Source organism: Carcharhinus amblyrhynchos, chromosome 7 (genome assembly GCF_965287045.1).
Source record: "Carcharhinus amblyrhynchos chromosome 7, sCarAmb.v2.hapA, whole genome shotgun sequence".
In the NCBI taxonomy this organism is placed as follows: domain Eukaryota; kingdom Metazoa; phylum Chordata; class Chondrichthyes; order Carcharhiniformes; family Carcharhinidae; genus Carcharhinus; species Carcharhinus amblyrhynchos.
This window is the reverse complement of record NC_137330.1, coordinates 124,478,686-124,497,950: the sequence shown is the minus strand read 5'-3', so window position 1 is coordinate 124,497,950 and position 19,265 is coordinate 124,478,686. Positions and strand designations below refer to the sequence as shown.

General features: G+C 45.4%; 1 protein-coding gene across 3 annotated transcripts in view; it reads left to right on the top strand.

The window, feature by feature from the left end:
• The first annotated feature begins 2,431 nt into the window (after nt 1–2,431).
• The window catches only part of ppp2r5d (protein phosphatase 2, regulatory subunit B', delta), a 210,524-nt gene continuing 193,690 nt past the window's right edge, over nt 2,432–19,265 (top strand). The window contains exons 1-2 of one of the 3 annotated variants that reach the window (XM_080193089.1): nt 2,432–2,527; nt 3,258–3,323. In XM_080193089.1, the coding sequence (XP_080049215.1) occupies nt 2,501–2,527; nt 3,258–3,323 (93 nt within the window). In that variant the 5' untranslated portion in view covers nt 2,432–2,500. Of the gene's footprint in view, nt 2,528–3,257; nt 3,324–5,649; nt 5,763–19,265 lie in introns of those variants that run through there. The other 2 variants (XM_080193088.1, XM_080193087.1) reach the window with 2 other exon arrangements.

Below are 19,265 nucleotides of genomic sequence, written 5' to 3'. Positions count from 1 at the left end.
ACTTCCTCCCTGCCTGACAGGTACATATTTATCAAGGACTCGCAGTAGCTGCTCCTTGAACAAGCTCCACATTTCAGTTGTTCCCAGCCCCTGCAATTTCCTACTCTACCCTATGGATCCTAAATCTCGCCTAATAGCCTCATAATTACCTTTCCCCCAGCTATAACTTCTGCCCTTCGGTATATGCCTACCCCGTTCCATCACTGAGGTAAACGTAACCAAATTGTGGTCACTATCACCAAAGTGCTCACCTACCTCCAAGTCTAACACCTGGTCTGGTTCATTACCCAGTACCAAATCCAATGTAGCTTCACCTCCTGTTGGCCTATCTACATGCTGTATACCATCTGTACTCAGGAAGGGGAACTCCTGAGAGATTGAGGTCCGTAGAGAGTGTTGAGGGCTTCATAGAACCGTTTCAAGTTGTTTCTGTCAGCATATCCCTGTATTCCATCTGCCTTGGCGCTCAGCCAGGCATCCTGCATTTTATGCAGTTTATTCTGGACTGTCCTGCGAACACTGGTAAAAGCATTTTTCTTGGCAGCTGAAGATGGGTCGTTCTGACAGACTCGATGAAGATGGTGCTTTTCAACAAGTAGAGCCTGTATCTCCTCATCATTCTCATTGAACCAATCATGCTGCTTGCGGGTGGAGGGCCCGAGCGTCTTCAGAGCAGATGTATGGACAGCATCCCTGAAGCGTCCCCAGTCGTCCTCAGCACTGCCTGCAAGGTGTAGATCAGCAAGCTTGATTTCTAAGTCTTCAGCCAGTACTGAAACTATGCTGGGGTTCTTTAGCTTGGCCACATTGATTCTTTTCATAACCTTGCTTCCTTGTAGTCGCCTCTTGGGTCTGATACGGAGCCTTATTTTGGAGACAATGAGCCTGTGATCTGTCCAGCAGTCAGCACCACACACGGCCTTGGTTACACTGACATCCTGCCTGTCTTTTCTCCTGACAATGACATAGTCGATAAGATGCCAGTGCTTAGAGCAGGGGTGCATCCAGGAGGTCTTGTCAGGGTAGGCAGATGGAAGGTTGTGTTGGTGATGAGGAGGTTGTGTGTTGCACAGGTCTTCAGAAAGAGTCGGCTGTTACTGTTACACTTGCTCACTCCCTGCCAGATTGCAGAGTCACACCCTACTCTTGCATTGAAATCACCAAGCAAGATCAGCTTGTCAGTACTGCTCACTGCTGATAGTAGGGCGTCTAGTTCTTCGTAGAACTTGTCTTTCATCGCATCTGGGTTGTTCATTGTGAGGGCATAGGCGCTGGTCAAGGTGGCTCGACTTCTGTAGCGGAAGCTGTAATGTCATAAGCCGGTCGTTCTCACCCTTGGGTAGACTAACAAGTTTCCAAACAAGGTGACTCCTGATGGCAAATCCAACTTTAGCATCACAACGCTCATCGCTGCCACGACTGCTCCAGAAAAGATTGTATCCACCTCCAGTTTGAGGCAGCAGTGCTAACCACTGTGCCACCCATGCCATGGTTTCCTCCCATAGTCTGAAAGATATGCAGGTTAGGTAGGTACATTGGCCATGCTAAATTCTCCCTCAGTGTATCTGAAAGGTGTGGCAACTAGAGGATTTTCACAGTAACTTCATTGCAGTGTTAATGTAAGCCTACTTGTGACACTAATAAATAAACTTTAAACCAAGTTCATATAATAACAGAAGACAATGGAAAAATTCACTTCTGTTATTTACCAGGAGAAAGAGTTAACGGTTCGAGTTCTATGTTGACTTGTTCTAATTATACAATACTTTCCTGAGTGTGGTGTTAAAACTCCCTGAACAGATTCAAACATTAGTGCCATTAGGTGAACTGATCTGGCCGAGGGCCAGTACAGATATGATGGACTGAAAGGCCTCTTCCTTTGTTGTAATCTATGATTGCATTCTATGTTCATCCTGGAATTAGCTGTGTTCAGCTCCAGCCTGAAGAAGTGCAGGTTAGGAGAATTGGCCATGCTAAATTGCCCCTTAGCGTCCCAAGATATGTAGGTTAGGGGGATTAGCAGAGTTACTTGGAATTATGAGAGTAGGGTGTGGGTAAAAGTTAGTGCAGATTGATGGGCTGAATGGCCTATTTCAGTACTATCGAGATTCAATTCAGGCAGCTGTCCTTCCTCAAAGGAAACTCTGATTGGGAGACAGAGTAAACATGATGTCCAATCAGCTCAGGGCTCGGTGGATCAGCCTATGGCAAAAGACACTTAGCCTGGAGCCAACGCTGAGAGGCCGAGATTCAGCCAATCAGAGCCTTTGAGAGGCCGGGATTCAGCCAATCAGAGCCGGCGATGGACCAGTCCAATGGACTGCGTCTATCCCAGAGCCTGTCCAATACCGTTCGAGATAGGATTTTCCAGCCAATGGGCGATAGGTTCCGCAGCAGGCTCAGCCAATCAGCCTGTATGTGCCTGCGCGCACGCGCGGCCTGCAGCTCGAGCGGTCGAGGGAAAAAAGCGGGCGGAGCGCGCGGCAAGGAGCAACGGAAAATGCCGAATAAAAGCAAGAAAGACAAGGTAGAAAGCTTCAGCTCCCAGTGCCCGACACAAACCCCCCCTTCCCTGCGGCGGCTTCAGCTCCCAGTGCCCGACACAAACCCCCCCTCCCTGCGGCGGCTTCAGCTCCCAGTGCCCGACACAAACCCCCCCCTCCCTGCGGCGGCGGCTTCAGCTCCCAGTGCCCGACACAAACCCCCCCTTCCCTGCGGCGGCTTCAGCTCCCAGTGCCCGACACAAACCCCCCCTTCCCTGCGGCGGCTTCAGCTCCCAGTGCCCGACACAAACCCCCCCCTCCCTGCGGCGGCGGCTTCAGCTCCCAGTGCCCGACACAAACCCCCCCCTCCCTGCGGCGGCTTCAGCTCCCAGTGCCCGACACAAACCCCCCCCTCCCTGCGGCGGCGGCTTCAGCTCCCAGTGCCCGACACAAACCCCCCCTCCCTGCGGCGGCGGCTTCAGCTCCCAGTGCCCGACACAAACCCCCCCTCCCTGCGGCGGTTTCAGCTCCCAGTGCCCGACACAAACCCCCCCCTCCCTGCGGCGGTTTCAGCTCCCAGTGCCCGACACAAACCCCCCCCTCCCTGCGGCGGCTTCAGCTCCCAGTGCCCGACACAAACCCCCCCCCCCCTCCCTGCGGCGGCTTCAGCTCCCAGTGCCCGACACAAACCCCCCCCCTTCCCTGCGGCCATCCACACTCACTCACTCGACCGCCCCGCACTGACATGATGGTAATTATCTCTCTCCGTTGCAGGAGCCCAATAAATCCAGCAAGACCTCTAAGAGCGGCGGTAAGGATGCCGCCGAGAGCACCGAGGAGGTAAGAAAAATGAAGGCCGGCTACTGGCGTCCCTCAGCCCGCCGCCCCACCCTCCCCTCACCGCACGGTCTTCCTCCGCCTCTTCTCCGCCCTCCTGTCTTTTGTCTGGGTGCAAGTGCTGCAGTTCCCGGGCTGGGCTGTGTGGGAGGAGGGCCCGGGGAGGGGAACGGGGGGGGGGGGGGCGAATGGATCGCCTCCTCCTGGGGAATGCAGCAGTCAACCCCGTCATGGGGAGCATTGTGGCTGCTGGGAAGAAACCCCTAAACACTGACACAAATCTTACACTACCACCTATCCAGCAATTGCATTCAGATCAAAATCGGGTCCCAACGCACCGAACACTTTCTATTCACTGGGCTCCAGCATTTGGAGGTGGGGGGAGTGGATAATGGCGGCTGGGTTGTGAGGATTAAGCCTCAGTTTCTGCTTTGGTGAGGTGTTGGGTTCAAAATGTGAAGCAGATATGTTTGCACTAGGATTCTGCCTTTATGGATTATTCATAGCTAACGACTAACCCCAAAAGCAAGTGAGTGTATTATCAAATAAATCGGTTGGACTTAAACCTGGTGTTGTCAGACCTTTTACTGTGTTTACCCCAGTCCAACGCTGGCATATCCACATCATTATTCATAGCTGCCAAGATATTTGAGGGACTTGCAGGTAATTTGTCCACATTATGATATTGGATTGGTATTCTCTAGAATTTATCCTAATTGCATCTCACATAAAATGTTCTCTTGTGCAATAACCATTCTGTTGTGCTCTGCCAGCCCTCTGCAAGAGCAACTCCACCAGTTCCACCCCCCTGTGCTTTCCATGTAGTTCTGATTGATAATGCACACATTAATGTCAATGAAATGCAGGAGATAGTTGTCAACTTCAGGAAATGTAGTGGAGGACATGCCCCTGTTTACATCAACGGGGACAAAGTAGAAAACTTCATTGAGAGCTTCAGGTTTTTAGCTGTCCAACAACCTGCCGTGGTCCCTCCAACCGCTATAGTTAAGAAAGCTGACCATGTCTCTACTGTCTCAGAAGACTAAGGAATTTTGGCATATCCACTCTGACTCACCAATTTTCACAGATGCACCACAGAGTATTCTTTCTGGTTGGAGCACAGCTTGGTATGGCCCCTGCTCTGTCCAAGACCGCAAGAAACTACGAAGGTCAATCACTTAAACCAGTCTCTATCTGGTACACTCTAAGGACCCCATGCATCCCGGACATTCTCTCTTGCATCTTCTTCCGGCGGGTAAAGGATACAAGAGCTGAGGTCACATGAGCTACTCCCTTTTAAAAATAAATTTTCTTGCTGTTGTGGTTCTACCAATCACACATCTATACCTTCTAGTTAACTTGTTTACCAATGGGAATGGTTTTTCCCTACCTACTTTGTCTGGACCCCTCATGGTTTCAAACACTTCAATTAAATCTGTCAGTCTTCTCCTAAAGAGAACCACTTAAGCTTTACCAATTTACCCATGTAACTGAAGCCCATCATGGCCTCCTTCTGCACTGCAGGATTCTATTTGGCCCATCAAGTCTGTACCAATCACAATTCCTCCACCCCCCCTCCCCCAATGTATTTACCCTCGCTAGTTCCCCTGACTGGCAAGACCAATGATTATTGCCTGTTCTTTATTGTACTTGAGAAGGTATCTTGAGTTGTCTTCCTGAATTGCTTCATTGTATGTGGTGTAGATCCACCAGAGATTGTCACTGGGTGAAAACCCAGGCACTATGAAGGAATGGCAATTTTGTTCCCAGTCAGGAAAACGAGTCACTTGGAGAGAAGGTTGCCGGCGCTGCTGCTGCTCCTTTGTGTCTACTATCAGTGTTCCTCTAGGCGGAGGTTGTGACTTTGTAAGGTGCTCTCACCGAAGGCTTAGTAACTTGTTACACTGTGTATTTCAGTACGTGTGATTTGGGTGCAGGGGCGGGCTGTCTGACTTTTGAGTCTGCTCTGCCATTTTGTAAGATCATCTTGATCTGATTGCAGCCTTAACTCACACTCTGAACTCTTTGATCCTTGAATTCAGCCTTAAAACTATTAAGCGATCCGGCCTTCTCTGCTCTGTGATTGAGAATCCAACAGATTAACAGCTCCCTGAAGGGTTTCGTCTGTCATAAATAGGAGATCCTTTATTTTTTAAATTGTGTCCCCTGAGTTCTAGCCTCTCCCAGATGGAGAAATGTCCTTTCAGGATCTTACTGTTTCAGTAAGATCACCTCTCAATCTTCTAAATGCCAATGGATACATGCCCCACTTTTGCCTCTTACAATAACCCATTCATCCCAGGAGACAGCTTTTTTTATTCATTTGTAGGACATGGGCATCGCTGGATGGACAGCATTTATTGCCCATCCCTAGTTGCCCATGGAGGGCATTTCAGACTCAACCACATTGCCGTAGCTCTGGAATTACGTACGCCAGACCAGGTAAGAATGGCAGATTTCCTTAAAGGACATTAATGAATCTAAGTTGAGTGAATCTTCTCTGGATGACTTCTAATGTAATTATGTCCTTTCTTGCACAGTACACTAGATGTGGTCCCACTGTTGCAAATATTCCCTACTTTGCTCACACTCCCCTGACAATAAATGCCAACATTCCATTTGCTGTATCTGCACACTAGCTTTTTATGATTCATGTACCAAGGCACCCAGATCCCTCTTCTACAGAATTCTGCAATGTCACTCCAATTCAATAAATGCCCTTTTGTTTTATTCTCCCTGTCAAAGTGGGCAAGCTCACATTTTACCACATCATTCTCCATCTGCCAATTTTTTTCTCTTAGTTAACCTATGTCTTCACAATTTATTCTCCTTCTTATGTGTCATCAGCAAATAAGTAAGCAATCGTTCATCCAAGTCATTAGTATATTATAAATAGCTGAGGTTCTAGCACTGATCCCTGTGATACTCCATTACTTACAGGTTGCCAACCCAAAAATGGCCCATTTATCCCTCTTTCTGCCTCTTGTTAGCAAACTAACCCTCAATCCCACTGTTTATTCAAAGAGGGAGAGAGAAATTAAAAACAGATGTCTTAGCTTGACATAAGTAGGAAAATACAATCTGTTGTGAAGGGTTTGATAACTATACACTTAGAACGTAATGGTAGGCAACATGGATTAATGGAAGGGAAATAATATTTGTCAGGCATTGTGAAGGATATTTTGAGGATGTAACTAGCAGAATAGATAAGGGGGAATCAGTGAATGTGATGTATTTGAATATTCAGAAGGCTTCTTGACAATATTCCACATGAGATTAGTGGATAAGATTGAGGTTTACAACAGAAAACAGGACAAAACTGAGGTTCTCAGGTTGGCAAGTTGTGACTACTAAGTATTTGGATTGGGGGCCAAACATCATACTCCCAAGTTTGCTTTTCATATAAGCTAGAAGGGAATGTGAATTGAGGAGGATTCTAAAGAGGCTTTGAGAGGAGTTAGATAGTGGGCACAAACATGGCAGCTGGAATACAATGTGAAGGTATATACTTCATTAGGAAAAATAGAAATGCAGAGTACTTCTGAAATGGTGAGAGACTGGCAAATGTTGACTGATGTCCAAAGGGACTTGGTGTTTGTTAACCAGTCACTGAAAGCAGGTGCAGCAAGCAGTTAAAAAGGTAAATTATATGTTGGCCTTCATCGCAAGGGATTTGTCTTACTGCAGTTGTCTAGAACCTTTGGTGAGATCAGACATGGAAGTGTTGTGTACAGATTTGGTTGTCTTATCTAAAGAAGGATATACTTTCCACTGACAAAGTGCAACAAGGGTTCTCCAGACTAATCCCAGTGATGGTGGGATTGCCCTAATGAGGAGAGTTGAAGAGACTGAGCCTGTATTCTCTATCAGTTGTTGTTTTCTCCGGAGCAGAGAAGACTGAGGAGAGACCTAATTGAGATGTTCAAGATTGAGGGGCATGGACAGGGTGGATCGGGAGCAGCTGTTCCCCTTAAGGGTTAGTTACAAGGGGACACAAGTTAAAAGTGAGGGGTAGGAGGTTTGGGGGGGATTTGAGGAAAAACCTTTTCACCCAGAGTGTGGTGATGGTCTGGAATGCACTGCCTGGGAAGGTGGACATGTAGAGATGCTAGTGTTGGACTGGGGTAAACACAGTAAGAAGTCTCACAACACCAGGTTTAAGTCCAACCAATTTATTTGATCGTAATCGAGCACAGGAAACTGTGTTCCTTCATCAGGTGTGTGGATGGTTCTGATCAGAGAATGGCATGTAAAGACACACAGTTTACAGAATACTGATTAGAATGCAAGTCTTTACAGCTAACCTGCTATTCAGGTCTTAAAGATGCAGACAATGTGAGTGTAGATAGCATTAGCATAGGTTAAAGAGATGTGTATTGTCTCCAGACAGGACAGTAAGTGAGATTTTACAAGCCCAGGCAAGTCATGGGGGTTACAGAGTGCGACATGAACCCAAGATCCTGGTTGAGGCCATCCTCGTGTGCGGAACTCGGCTATCAGTCTCTGCTCACTGACTCTGCGTTGTCATGTGTTGTGAAGGCTGCCTTGGAGAACGCTTACCCGAAGATCAGAGGCCGAATGCCTGTGACCGCTGAAGTGTTTGCCAACAGGAAGGCATGCAGACGCTACGACAGTGGACGAATGAACATCACTCAACAATCACCAGGCAAGACTGTTCCCTTCCTGGATAGCAGATTAGGTGTAAAGACTTGCATTCTAATCAGTATTCTGTAAACTGTGTGAGACTTTATATGTCCTCCTCTGATCAGAACCTTCCACACACCTGACAAAGGAACACAATTTCTGAAAGCTTGTGGGGTTACTATCAAATAAACTGGTTGGACTTTAACCTGGTGTTGTGAGACTTCTTACTGGGAAGGTGGAGACAGGAAGCACACTTTAAAAAGTACCTGGATGGTCACTTGTTATACCATAACATTCAAAGCTATGGGTCACGTACTGGCACATGGGATTAGGTGAGCAGATCAGGGCCTTTCAGGCATCGGTGTGGACCCGATAGGCCGAAGGGCCTCTTCTACACTGTAATATCCTGCGATCCACTTCAAGTAATGTGACGTGATCCCATTCAAACGTACAACATTCTTATAGTGCTTCACATGTTATATACAGAACAGATATTTTCCCTGGCTGCAATGAGGAGTCTAGGATCAAGTGACCAAGTCTCAGAATAAAGGGCAAACTATTTAGGTAGTTCTCTGCCCCAGATAGCTATGGAGGCTTAGTCATTCAAGACTGCATTTGATAAACTTCTCGATGGTAAAGACATTGAGAGATGATAGGAATTTCACTGGCGGGGATATGATGTTGAGTAATTGAATGGTGAGGAGGCTTGTGGGACTGAATGACCTACTTTTGCTCCTGTGTCATATGTTTCTATCCATAGTGACGCTACCACTTATACCAGAAAGTCATTTTTGATGTGACAATTTATCAAATACTTCTGTAAATCCATCTATGAGTTCTATTTATCCATGTTGCTTCCTTAAAGAGCTGTTGATAAATTAGTCCCCGTGATTTTCCCTTCACAGAACCGTATGGCTGTGCCTGATTGCATTATGATTTTCTAAATGTTCTGCAAGTGCCTCTTTGCTGATTGATTCCAGCATTTTCCTTGGGACTGATGTTGGGCTAACTGGCCTGCAGTTTCCTGTCTCTCGTTTCTTGAAGAGACTTCACTGTTTTCCAATCTAATGAGATCTTTTTGGAATGTAGGAAATTTTGGAAAATTACAACCAATTCATCTGCCATTTCCATAGCCACTTTTTAAGATGCTAGGGTGTAGGCCATTGGGTCCAGAGTACTTGTCAGCTTTTAGTTCTAATAGTTCTCTGTTGTGTAATTGATCTTTTGATTAACAAGTATTTCTGGGATGCTATTTGTCTTCTACAGTCGAGACAAGCACAAAATATCTGTTCACCTTTTTTAATTATTCTGATTTGTAAATTCTGTCCAATCTTCTGCCCTGCCACTAATCTTTGCTATGTTGTAGGCTTTTTCCTTTGGTTTAATGCTTAAACTACTCACAGATGGGCCAAGTGCTGGAAAATGGGATTAGAATAGTTAAGTGTTTTGGACCAGAGCAGAGGAAATGGGCCAAAGGGCTGTGTCTGTATCGTAGATCTCTGACTGTGTTGCATCCATCTCCAAGAATCTTTCATTCTCACTTGAACGTATTTTTGCTGAGTGCTGTGAAATGACTCCTTAACTGTGTGGCCACTGCATCTCTCCTGACATAGCCATGAACCTCATTTCCCAGTTCACTCCAGCCAACTCTTGTTTTGATTTTTGTTATTGTCACATAAGAACATAAGAAATAGGAGCAGGAGTAGGCCATCTAGTCCTTCGAGCCTGCCCCGCCATTCAATAAGATCATGGCTGATCTGAAGTGGATCAGTTCCACATTCCCACTTTCTCCCCATAACCCTTGTCTATCAGAAATCTATCTACCCGTGACTTAAATATATTCAGTGAGGTAGCCTCCGCCACTTCAATGGGCAGAGAATTCCAGAGATTCACCATCCTTTTGAGTGAAGAAGTTCCTCCTCAACTCTGTTCTAAAATGACCCCCCTCCCCCCATTTTGAGGCTGTGCCCTCTAGTTCTGCTATCCTTTCTACGCGGGAAGAATCTCTCTACCTCTACCCTATCTATCCCCTTTATTTTCTTATACGTCTCTATAAGATCCCCCCTCAGCCTTCTAAACTCTAACGACTACAGACCCAGTCTATTCAATCTTTCTTCATAAGCTAACCCCCTCATCTCTGGTATCAGCCTGGTGAGCCTTCTCTGTACTCCTTCCAAGGCCAGTATATCCTTTCGCAAATGCGCTGGCCAAAACTGCACACAGTACTCCAGCTGCAGCCTCACCAGTGCCCTGTACAGTTGCAGCCAGTCCTCCCTACTTTTATATTCTATCCCCCTCGCTATAAAGGCCAACATTTCATTCGCCTTCTTGATCACCTGCTGCACCTGCAGACTGGGTTTTTGTGATTCGTGCTCAAGGACCCCCAGGTCCCTCTGCACCGTAGCATGCTGCAGCTTTTCGCCCTTTAAATAATAATCCTTCCGACTCTTTATTTCTACCAAAGTGGATAACCTCACGTTTGCTAATGTTATATTCCATCTGCCATGTATTGGTATACAGTGAAAACTATTGTTTCTTGCTATACAGACAAATATACTGTACATAGTGAAGGAAAGGAGAGAGTGCAGAATGTAGTGTTACAGTCATAGCTAGGGTGTAGAGAAAGATCAACTTAATGCAAGGTAGGTCCATTCAAAAGTCTGATGGCAGCAAGGAAGAAGCTGTTCTTGAGCCTGCTGGTATGTGACTTCTGTATCTTTTTCCTGATGGAAGAACATGAGAGAATGTATGGGGTGCCTGGGGTCCTAATTATGGTAGTTACTGTTCTGAGGCAGCGGGAATTTTAGACAGAGTCTGTGGTTGGGAGGCTTGTTTGAGTAATGGATTGGGCTTCATTCCTGAATCTTTGGGGTTTTTATTTGCAGTCTTGCGCTGAGCAGGAACGTACCAAGCTGTGATACAACCAGAAGTAACATTTTCTGTAATGCATCTGTATATGTTGGTGAGAGTTGAAGTGCATATGCCAAATTTCCTTATCTCCTGAGAAAGTAGAGGCATTGGCGGGCTTCCTTAACTACAGCATCAGCATGGGGAGACTAGGTTGTCGATGATCTGGACACCTAAAAACCTGAAGAACATAAGAAATAAGAAAGCTTGCAAACATTTCTATTTCACCCCCATTGATGTAGACAGAGGCACACACTCAACTACACTTCAGTACCTATCTCCTTTGTTTTGTTAACATTGTGGGAGAGATTATTGTCATCACATTAGTTCACTAGATTTTCTCTGTCTCTCTTTCTTGTACTCTGTCTTATCATTATTTGAGGTCCGACCCACTATTTTGGTGTCATCAGCAAACTTGAAAATCGAGTTGGAGGGGAATTTGGCCACAGTCATGGGCGTATAAGGAGTATAATAGGGGGCTGAGGGCACAGTCTTGTGGGGCACCGGTGTTGAGGATGACCATGGAGGAGGTGTCGTTGCCTGTCCTTACCGATTGTAATCTGTGGGTTAGGAAATCTAGGATCCAGTTGCAGAGGCAGGAGCTGAGCCCCAGACTGCGAAGTTTAGGGATGAGTCCTGTTGGGATAATGATGGATGTCCATGCCACCAGACAACAGACATTAAGGCATGCTGCCTGGCTTAACCAGTCCACTGACCATAAGCAGTTCTGTAGAAGATCATCAGTTTCCTCAGACCAACACTGCATGACTTTCTTCTAACAGATTCTGTTGTTTCAGTTTTTGTTTAAGAGCAGGAGCACAGCCTTGTGGTCTTATTTGCCAAAGTATGTGTGAGCGATAGAGCAGCGGGCATGTTTGATATTTGTGTAGCAGTGGTCCAGAATGTTTGGGCTTTTGGTGGAACAGGCAATATGTTGGTGGTATTTTGGTAGGGTGCTCCTGAGCTTAGACTGATTGAAGTCCCCAGCCACGATGAACAAGGCTTCTGGATGTTCCATCTCGAGGCTGTTTGTGGTGGTATATATTTCGTCCAGCACAATCTTCACATCCATGTGGGTGGGATGTAAATTGCTGTCAGGATAACAGAGGTGATCTCCTGCGAAGGTAGTGGGGGCAGCATTTTAGGTGCTAGATTGGGAGCAACAGTGGCAAGTTTCTGCTATGCCAAGAGGTGTGATTAGAAGGCAGACCCCCACTTCTCCTGGCCTTGCCTGAGGCAAACACAATTAAAGTTCAACAGGCTTATTTGGTAGTAAACGCCACTAGCTTTCAGAACGCTGTTTCTTCATCAAGTGAGTGGGGAGCTCTGATCACAAAGAGGGTCTATAAAGGTGCACAGTTTACAGAATACTGATTAGAATGTGAGTCTTTACAGCTAATGAAGTCTTAAAGGTGCAGACAATGTGAGTGGAGATAGCATTAAGCGTAGGTTAAAGAGATGTGTATTGTCTCCAGACAAGACAATAGGTGAGATGTTGCAAGTTCGGGCAAGTCGTGGTGGTTACAGGTAATCATGGAGGTTAAGATCGTGTCACACTATCTTGGACTTTAACCTGGTGTTGTGAGACTTCTTACTGTGTTTACTCCAGTCCAATGCCAGCATCTCCACATCTTGCCTGAGGCCACAGTACAGTCCATATGGTGGATTGAGAAGCCCTCCAGTTGTGGGACGAAGTCTGATGAAGCAGGAGTGTGCCATGTCTCTGTGAAACAGAGCATACAGCAGTCTCTCAGTTCTGTCTTGAAAAGTGAATCTAGCTTGTTTTCCAGAGATTGGATATTTTGCCAGGAGTAAACTGGGGAGGGGGGCCTTGGGACCACGTTTTTTCACTCTCGTATGCAGGCCTGCATGTTTCCCATGCTTCCTGGAGTGACTCCTTCTTTTCATGCCTGGGAAATGATGAACGTAGTATACAGTGTTAAGAGTATAAGTGTGACCAATGAGGCTCTTCGCTTTGATCAGCGTGTGGATGGAGGATTTGTTGCCTTATTTGCAGTTCCTGCGTTGGTAGGTAGGTTTGCACTGCTGGGGTGCAGTTTGGCTTCAGATGTCGAAGGATGTCCAGTCTACGCTCCGGCGTGGACTGGTCAAAGCCTGGTAAATGGATGATGTCTTGGCTTGTGGATGAGCCAATGGCCAGGCCCACATTTTAGGGTCCACTGGGTGAATGCCAGATTGGGGAGATCAGAGTATCTCTAGACCTGCAGGTAAATTTGAGAACAGTGGGAGTTGATTTTTAAGAGTGTGGGGATTGCTTTGGGCCTGCAGAAGATCACAGCTCTCTGGGTCAGAAGGGTTGGGGGCCAGTAAAGTAAAGGCCCTGCCTCCAGTATTGCTGGTCTGGCCATCAGGGTCAGTGGAGACTGGGAGAGTGAGAGCCTTGGCCTAGGAGGTGGAATCCTGTTTGATGGGAGTCCTTATCCTGCTGTAATTTCCACCCTTTGAATGTATAACACTCTTAGACCCACGTTTCTGATCCTCAAACTAATGTAACATGTAATTATAGGATGCAAGACTGGGTGGGGAAGTGGCAGATGGACTTCAACGAGGATAAATGTGTAGTGGTCCATTTTGGCAGGTCCAATGGGATGAAGGAGTACAATATCAAGGGTAAGAGTCTTAGCTGTGTTGAGGACCTTGAGCTGTGTCAGAAGGACCTTGGGATCCGGGTCCATAGGACTCTTAAATCGGCCTCACACGGGCAGGATGTGGTCCAGAAGGCGTATGGTGTATTGGCCTTCATTAATTGAGGGATTGAGTTTAGGAGTTGGGAGATAACTTTATAAGACCCTTGTCAGACCCCACTTGGAGTACTGTGCGCAGTTCTTGTCGCCTCATTACAGGAAGGGTGTGGAAGCTATTGAGAGAGGATGCAGAGGAGATTTACAAGGATGTTGCCTGGATTGGGAGGCATGCCTTATGAAGGTAGATTGAGGGAGCTAGGTCTCTTCTCCCTGGAGAGACGAAGGTTGAGAGGCGACCTAACAGAGGTTTATAAGATGTTGAGAGGTATAGATAGGGTGGATTCTCAGAGGCTATTTCCCAGGGCTGAAATGGTCGCTACGAGAGGACACAGGTTTAAGGTGCTGGGGAGCAAGTACAGAGGAGATGTTAGGGGTAAGTTTTTTACTCAGAGGGTGGTGAGTGAGTGGAATCGGTTGCCGTTGGTGGTGGTAGAGGTGAACTCACTGGGGTCTTTTAAAAGACTTCTGGATGAGTACATGGGATTGGGAGTTACGGATAGTTCTATGACCTGGTAGGTATGGATATGATCGGTGCAAATTGTGGGCCGAAGGGCCTGTTTGTGCTGTAGTGTTCTATGTAATTGTGCTGCAGTCACTGCCACCTGAAGGCTTAATTATTATGAGGTTATTCATGAATGCTGACTCATGGCATGTACATTACAAGTCTAAAATATTCTGTTCTTTTGTTCAATCCAGAATGTATTCTTCTCAAGTATTGTCCCCAATTATGAGACGTAGAGAAACCTCCAGATGTGCTGCACTAAAAAACTGTTCCAAAAACACTCATTTTCTGTGCCTTTGCCAATCATATGTAGATTAACATCTTCCACGATTCATTTTCTTAATAACCTCCATTTATTTCTTTCTGTACACTTGACCTTAGTGTACATTTGGGGGAACCTGTAAAGTACTCCTTGCTCTTTCTTATCTCCAGCCAAACTGATTTTACATGTTGATACTTAAAGATCCCCTCTCACTATTGTACTAATGTCATGCTTTAACTGAGCTGCCCTTTCTCTTAGCTTTCTGTCTTGCAAGTGGATGGTATGAAGCAAGTGGAGAATGTTCCATCATATTCCTCCTTTAACCATTCATAGGGTGCATGTGTCACTGGCAAAGTCACCATTCAACATTTCAGAGGACGGTTAAGAATCAACCATCTTGCAGTAGGTCTGGAGTCTCATGTAGGCCAGACCAAGTAAGGATAACAGATTTCCTTCCCAAAGACAGTGAACCAGATGGGTCTTTACGTAAGTTGATGACTTTGTCTTGGTTACCAAATTAGCTTTTTATATTCCAGATTTATTAACTAAATTTAAATTCCATCAGCTGCCATGGTGGGATTTGACCCCATGTTCCCAGAGCATTGGCCTGGATCTCTAGTCTAGTGACAATACAGGTTGAGTATCTTTTATCTAAACACATTGGAACTGAATGTGTTTTGATATTCAAATATGTTCAGATCTACCATATATAAAATGGCCTAAGTTTACTTCCATTGCAAGGCTGGCTATTGACAAATACTAGCTTGTTTCTCTATTTGCCAATTCTTTCTTGCCCTATTTAATGTTAACACTTCTGTAACATTATTATGAACGTTAACTTTATAGCCATTCAAAAAAGTTCAAAATTTGGCTTTATTTTTCAGATGTTTGTGTATATAGATGAAGGATATTTGACATTTGCCATTGAATGACAAAGGTTAGATTTTCTCTTTTAACCTGAGGTTGTGAAACCTCTTACTTTTGAAATCACTGATCATTTCCCTTCCATTCTCCTCGTGATCAGCAAGATTTGCCACCAACCATGAAACAGGTTCTTCCTGTCATTCTGCCTGTGGCCCCCTAGTTTGTACCATTAGCTAAAACGAATAGTTTTTCTTTTCTGTCTTATGTTATACCTAATCTTGGAGCGAAAACCCATGCCCAATCCCTGGAAGCATTCTGGTAAATCTCCTCTGCACCCTTTCATGGACCTCCTCTCCCTTCCAAATGTATGGTGACCTGAAGTAAAACTTAATTTACAGTTTCTTAGCACAAAAAATTGATAAGCCTCTCTGTCTTCCATCTCAGCAACTATCCACATCCTTACTCAGCTCATCTCTGGGGTGGGAGAGTGCAGAGTTTTTATGCACACATCATTGAAGGTGCACAGCAGGGTAAGAAGTTGGAATACTGAATCCTGGATTTTATAAACAGAGTTTACAAGAGCAAACAGCTCCCCAGTTACTGAAGGAGCAGTGCTCTGAAAGCTCATGCTACCAAATAAACCTGTTGGACTTTCACCTGGTGTTCTTACTGCATCCACCCCAGTCCAATGCCAGCATCTCCACATGGTTGCAAAAGGAAATGGGGAACTTGAAGATTAAACCTGCAAAGCTACGGGAATTAAAGAAGGAACTGAAACTGACTGGATTACTCCATGGAGCACTGGCATGAAATTGCTGGGCCAAATTACCTGTTTGGCCTTTGGGCTGAACAGAAAATGAGGGTAAAACTGGTCATTTCCAGGAGTTATTTAGAATGTGTTTTGTTTGTGGATCTGGTTTTGTTCAATGTGTTATTTGGCAAAGAGTGCAGTAAGCTGGTATGATGACCTGGTGTTTAATTACCATACTTGATGAGATCCCAAGTTAGTGGAAAATGTGAGTTTTTTTAATTCAGATAATTGGATGTCAGTCAGCCTCATTTGCTTTTGCCTGGGAAAGGTTTACAAGCCCATAAGATAAATAGATGTGGAGACAATTATAGCTCACCAGTCAAAAGAAAAAACCTGCAGTCATCACCAACTAACTGTTGAAATCATTGCAAACGTGCCAGATTTTAACTTGCTGGCAGAAGATTCCGAACAACTTTATTCTCACTGTGCAAGAATTGGGCTTTATTGTGTTGCTCAGCTGCTAATGGCTAATTCAGACATTCAGTAAATGTGAAACTTCACAGTTTAACTCTCAGGCGATCAACCTACCTGCACTTCCATGTTTTCTTAATAATTGTAGGTTCTGCATAATTGGTCACTAAATCCAATGTAGAATTGGGGAGAAACCTCTTTATCCAGAAAGTGTTTAGAATGTGGAACTTGCAGCAACAAGGCATGTAGTTCCGTGTTCTGGCTTTACCCGGTTGGCATCCCATTTTTAGGTATGCTGTTGATGTACTCTGTTCTAAAGTAAAGGATACGCTAGGCCATAAGATTGCAGCTCAGTAGTGCAGTACAATTCTGCTGATGGTCCATTGCATTGGAGCTACTGGATCTGTTCTGAATGTATACTACTCTGACAGATATGACCTTCAAGATTGGCTTTTAATGTTGCTACCAAGCCACTCCCAGATGATGGATGTTAAAGTCCCCTTCTCAAGAGTACATTCTGTGCTCTTGACTCTGTACATGCACAGATCCCTAATGAATTTGGCGATACTTGATTTGAATTTGGTATAGCTCGGCCTTAAATTATTTTGAAGGCTTAAATTATTGAGACATTTTGTTCGTATTTACTTGACTTGAGCTTTTAATTGATCAACGGGATTTAACGGAGCAGACAGAAAGCTATTTTCTCTGGTGTGGGAATCCAGACAACCTGAAAATTAAAGGTAGGTCATTTAGAAATGAAAGGAGACGTTTTCTTTCACATGCAGGTTAGTGAAATCTGGAATGCAAATGCTGGAGTGCGGTTTGAATTTTCACAATTCCGATGAACAGATTTTTGGAGGATTTCGATATTAAGGAAGGTAATATTGAAATTGAATGCCATCTGGCTGTTTCCCAAGAGAATGGAACTCAGTGATCATCTTGAAATGTAACGTCCTCCTTGCCGAAGTGTACAACATACTGGTCGGCCATTTTTTGTACAGTTTTCCCATGATCTGAATTTGGAGGAGACCACATGTCTTGTCCATCCTGCTCTATCATTCATGATAAAAGACGTTCTTGAACTTAAACTCCAATTGTCCTGTCTGCTCCCCATATCCCTTGATCGCTTAGACAGACTGCTGTAGGAGGTAAGAAATTATGGGGCATTAGACACATTTTGATTCCTCTCTGGCCACGGGGGAAATGATGTGGGTATGCCGGCGTTGGACTGGCGTAAACACAGTAAAAAGTCTGACAACACCAGGTTTTAGTCCATTCACCTGACGAAGAGGGTGTCCCTTGAAAGCTTGTGAGTATATTATCAAATAAATAGGTTGGACTAAAACCTGGTGTTGTCAGACTTTTTACTGTGTACACGGGGGAAATGCCAGAGGACTGGAGGATGGCTAATGTGGTTCCACTTTTCAAGAAAAGTAGTAGAGATGACCAGGAAATGACAGGTTGGTGTGTCTTGTGTCAGTGATAGGAAAACTATTGGAGACAATTATGACAGGCAGAATTAACATCTATTGGGAAAGGCATGAGTAATTAGGGATGGTCAGCATTTGTCAGGGTGGTCATACCTGACAAATTTGTTAGAATTTTTCAAAAATATGACCAAGTGTGTCAGTGAATGAAGTTTAGTTTTAGCAAAGCTTTTGACAACGTCCCACATGGGAGACCGATTTGATTGAAAAGATTGAGGGATGCAGGAAAATTTAGCGAGATGGATCCAAAACTAGCTTGGTAAAATAGGAAGCAAAAGGCAGTGGTAGAGTTTGTGGTTAGAAGTCGGTATCCAGAGGTATACCACAAGGATCAGGATTGGGATCCATATTGTTTGTTATATACATAAATGATATAGATGAAAACGTGAAGGAATGTTAAGCAAGGTTGCTGATAGTGCTGGGCATTGTCAGAGGATATGACAGAACATAACATAAGAAATAGGAGCAGGAGCAGGCCATCTAGCCCCTCGAGCCTGCCCTGCCATTCAATAAGATCATGGCTGATCTGTCGTGGCTCAGTTCCACATTCCCGCCCTCTCCCCATAACCCTTAATCCCCTTGCCTATCAAAAACCTATCAACCCGCGTCTTAAAAATATTGAGCAAGGCAGCCTCCACCACCTCAACGGGCAGAGAATTCCAGAGATTCCACCACCCTTTGAGTGAAGAAGTTCCTCCTCGACTCCGTTCTAAACCGCCCCCCCTTTATCCTGAGGCTGTGCCCGCTGGTCCTACTGTCCTTTCTGAGCGGGAAGAGCCTCTCCACCTCTATCCTGTCCATCCCATTCAACATCTTACACATCTCAATGAGATCGCCCCTCATTCTTCTAAACTCTAATGAGTACAAGCCTAGTTTATTCAGCCTCTCCTCATAGCTCAACCCCCTCAACTCCGGTATCAGCCTAGTAAACCTCCTCTGCACACCCTCCAAGGCCAAAATATCCTTGTGTAAGTGCGGCGACCAAAACTGCACACAGTTACTCCAGCTGCGGCCTCACCAGCAGCCTATACAGCCGCAGCAAGACCTCCCTACTTTTATATTCAATCCTCCTCGCTATGAAGGCCAGCATCCCATTTGCCTTCCTGACCACCTGCTGCACCTGCAGACTGGGTTTTTGAGCCATGACAGATCAGCCATGATCTTACTGAATGGCGGGGCAGGCTCGAAGGGCCAGATGGCCTACTCCTGCTCCTATTTCTTATGTTCTTATGACTCATGCACAAGGACCCCGAGGTCCCTCTGCACCGTTGCATGCTGCAGTTTTTTGCCAC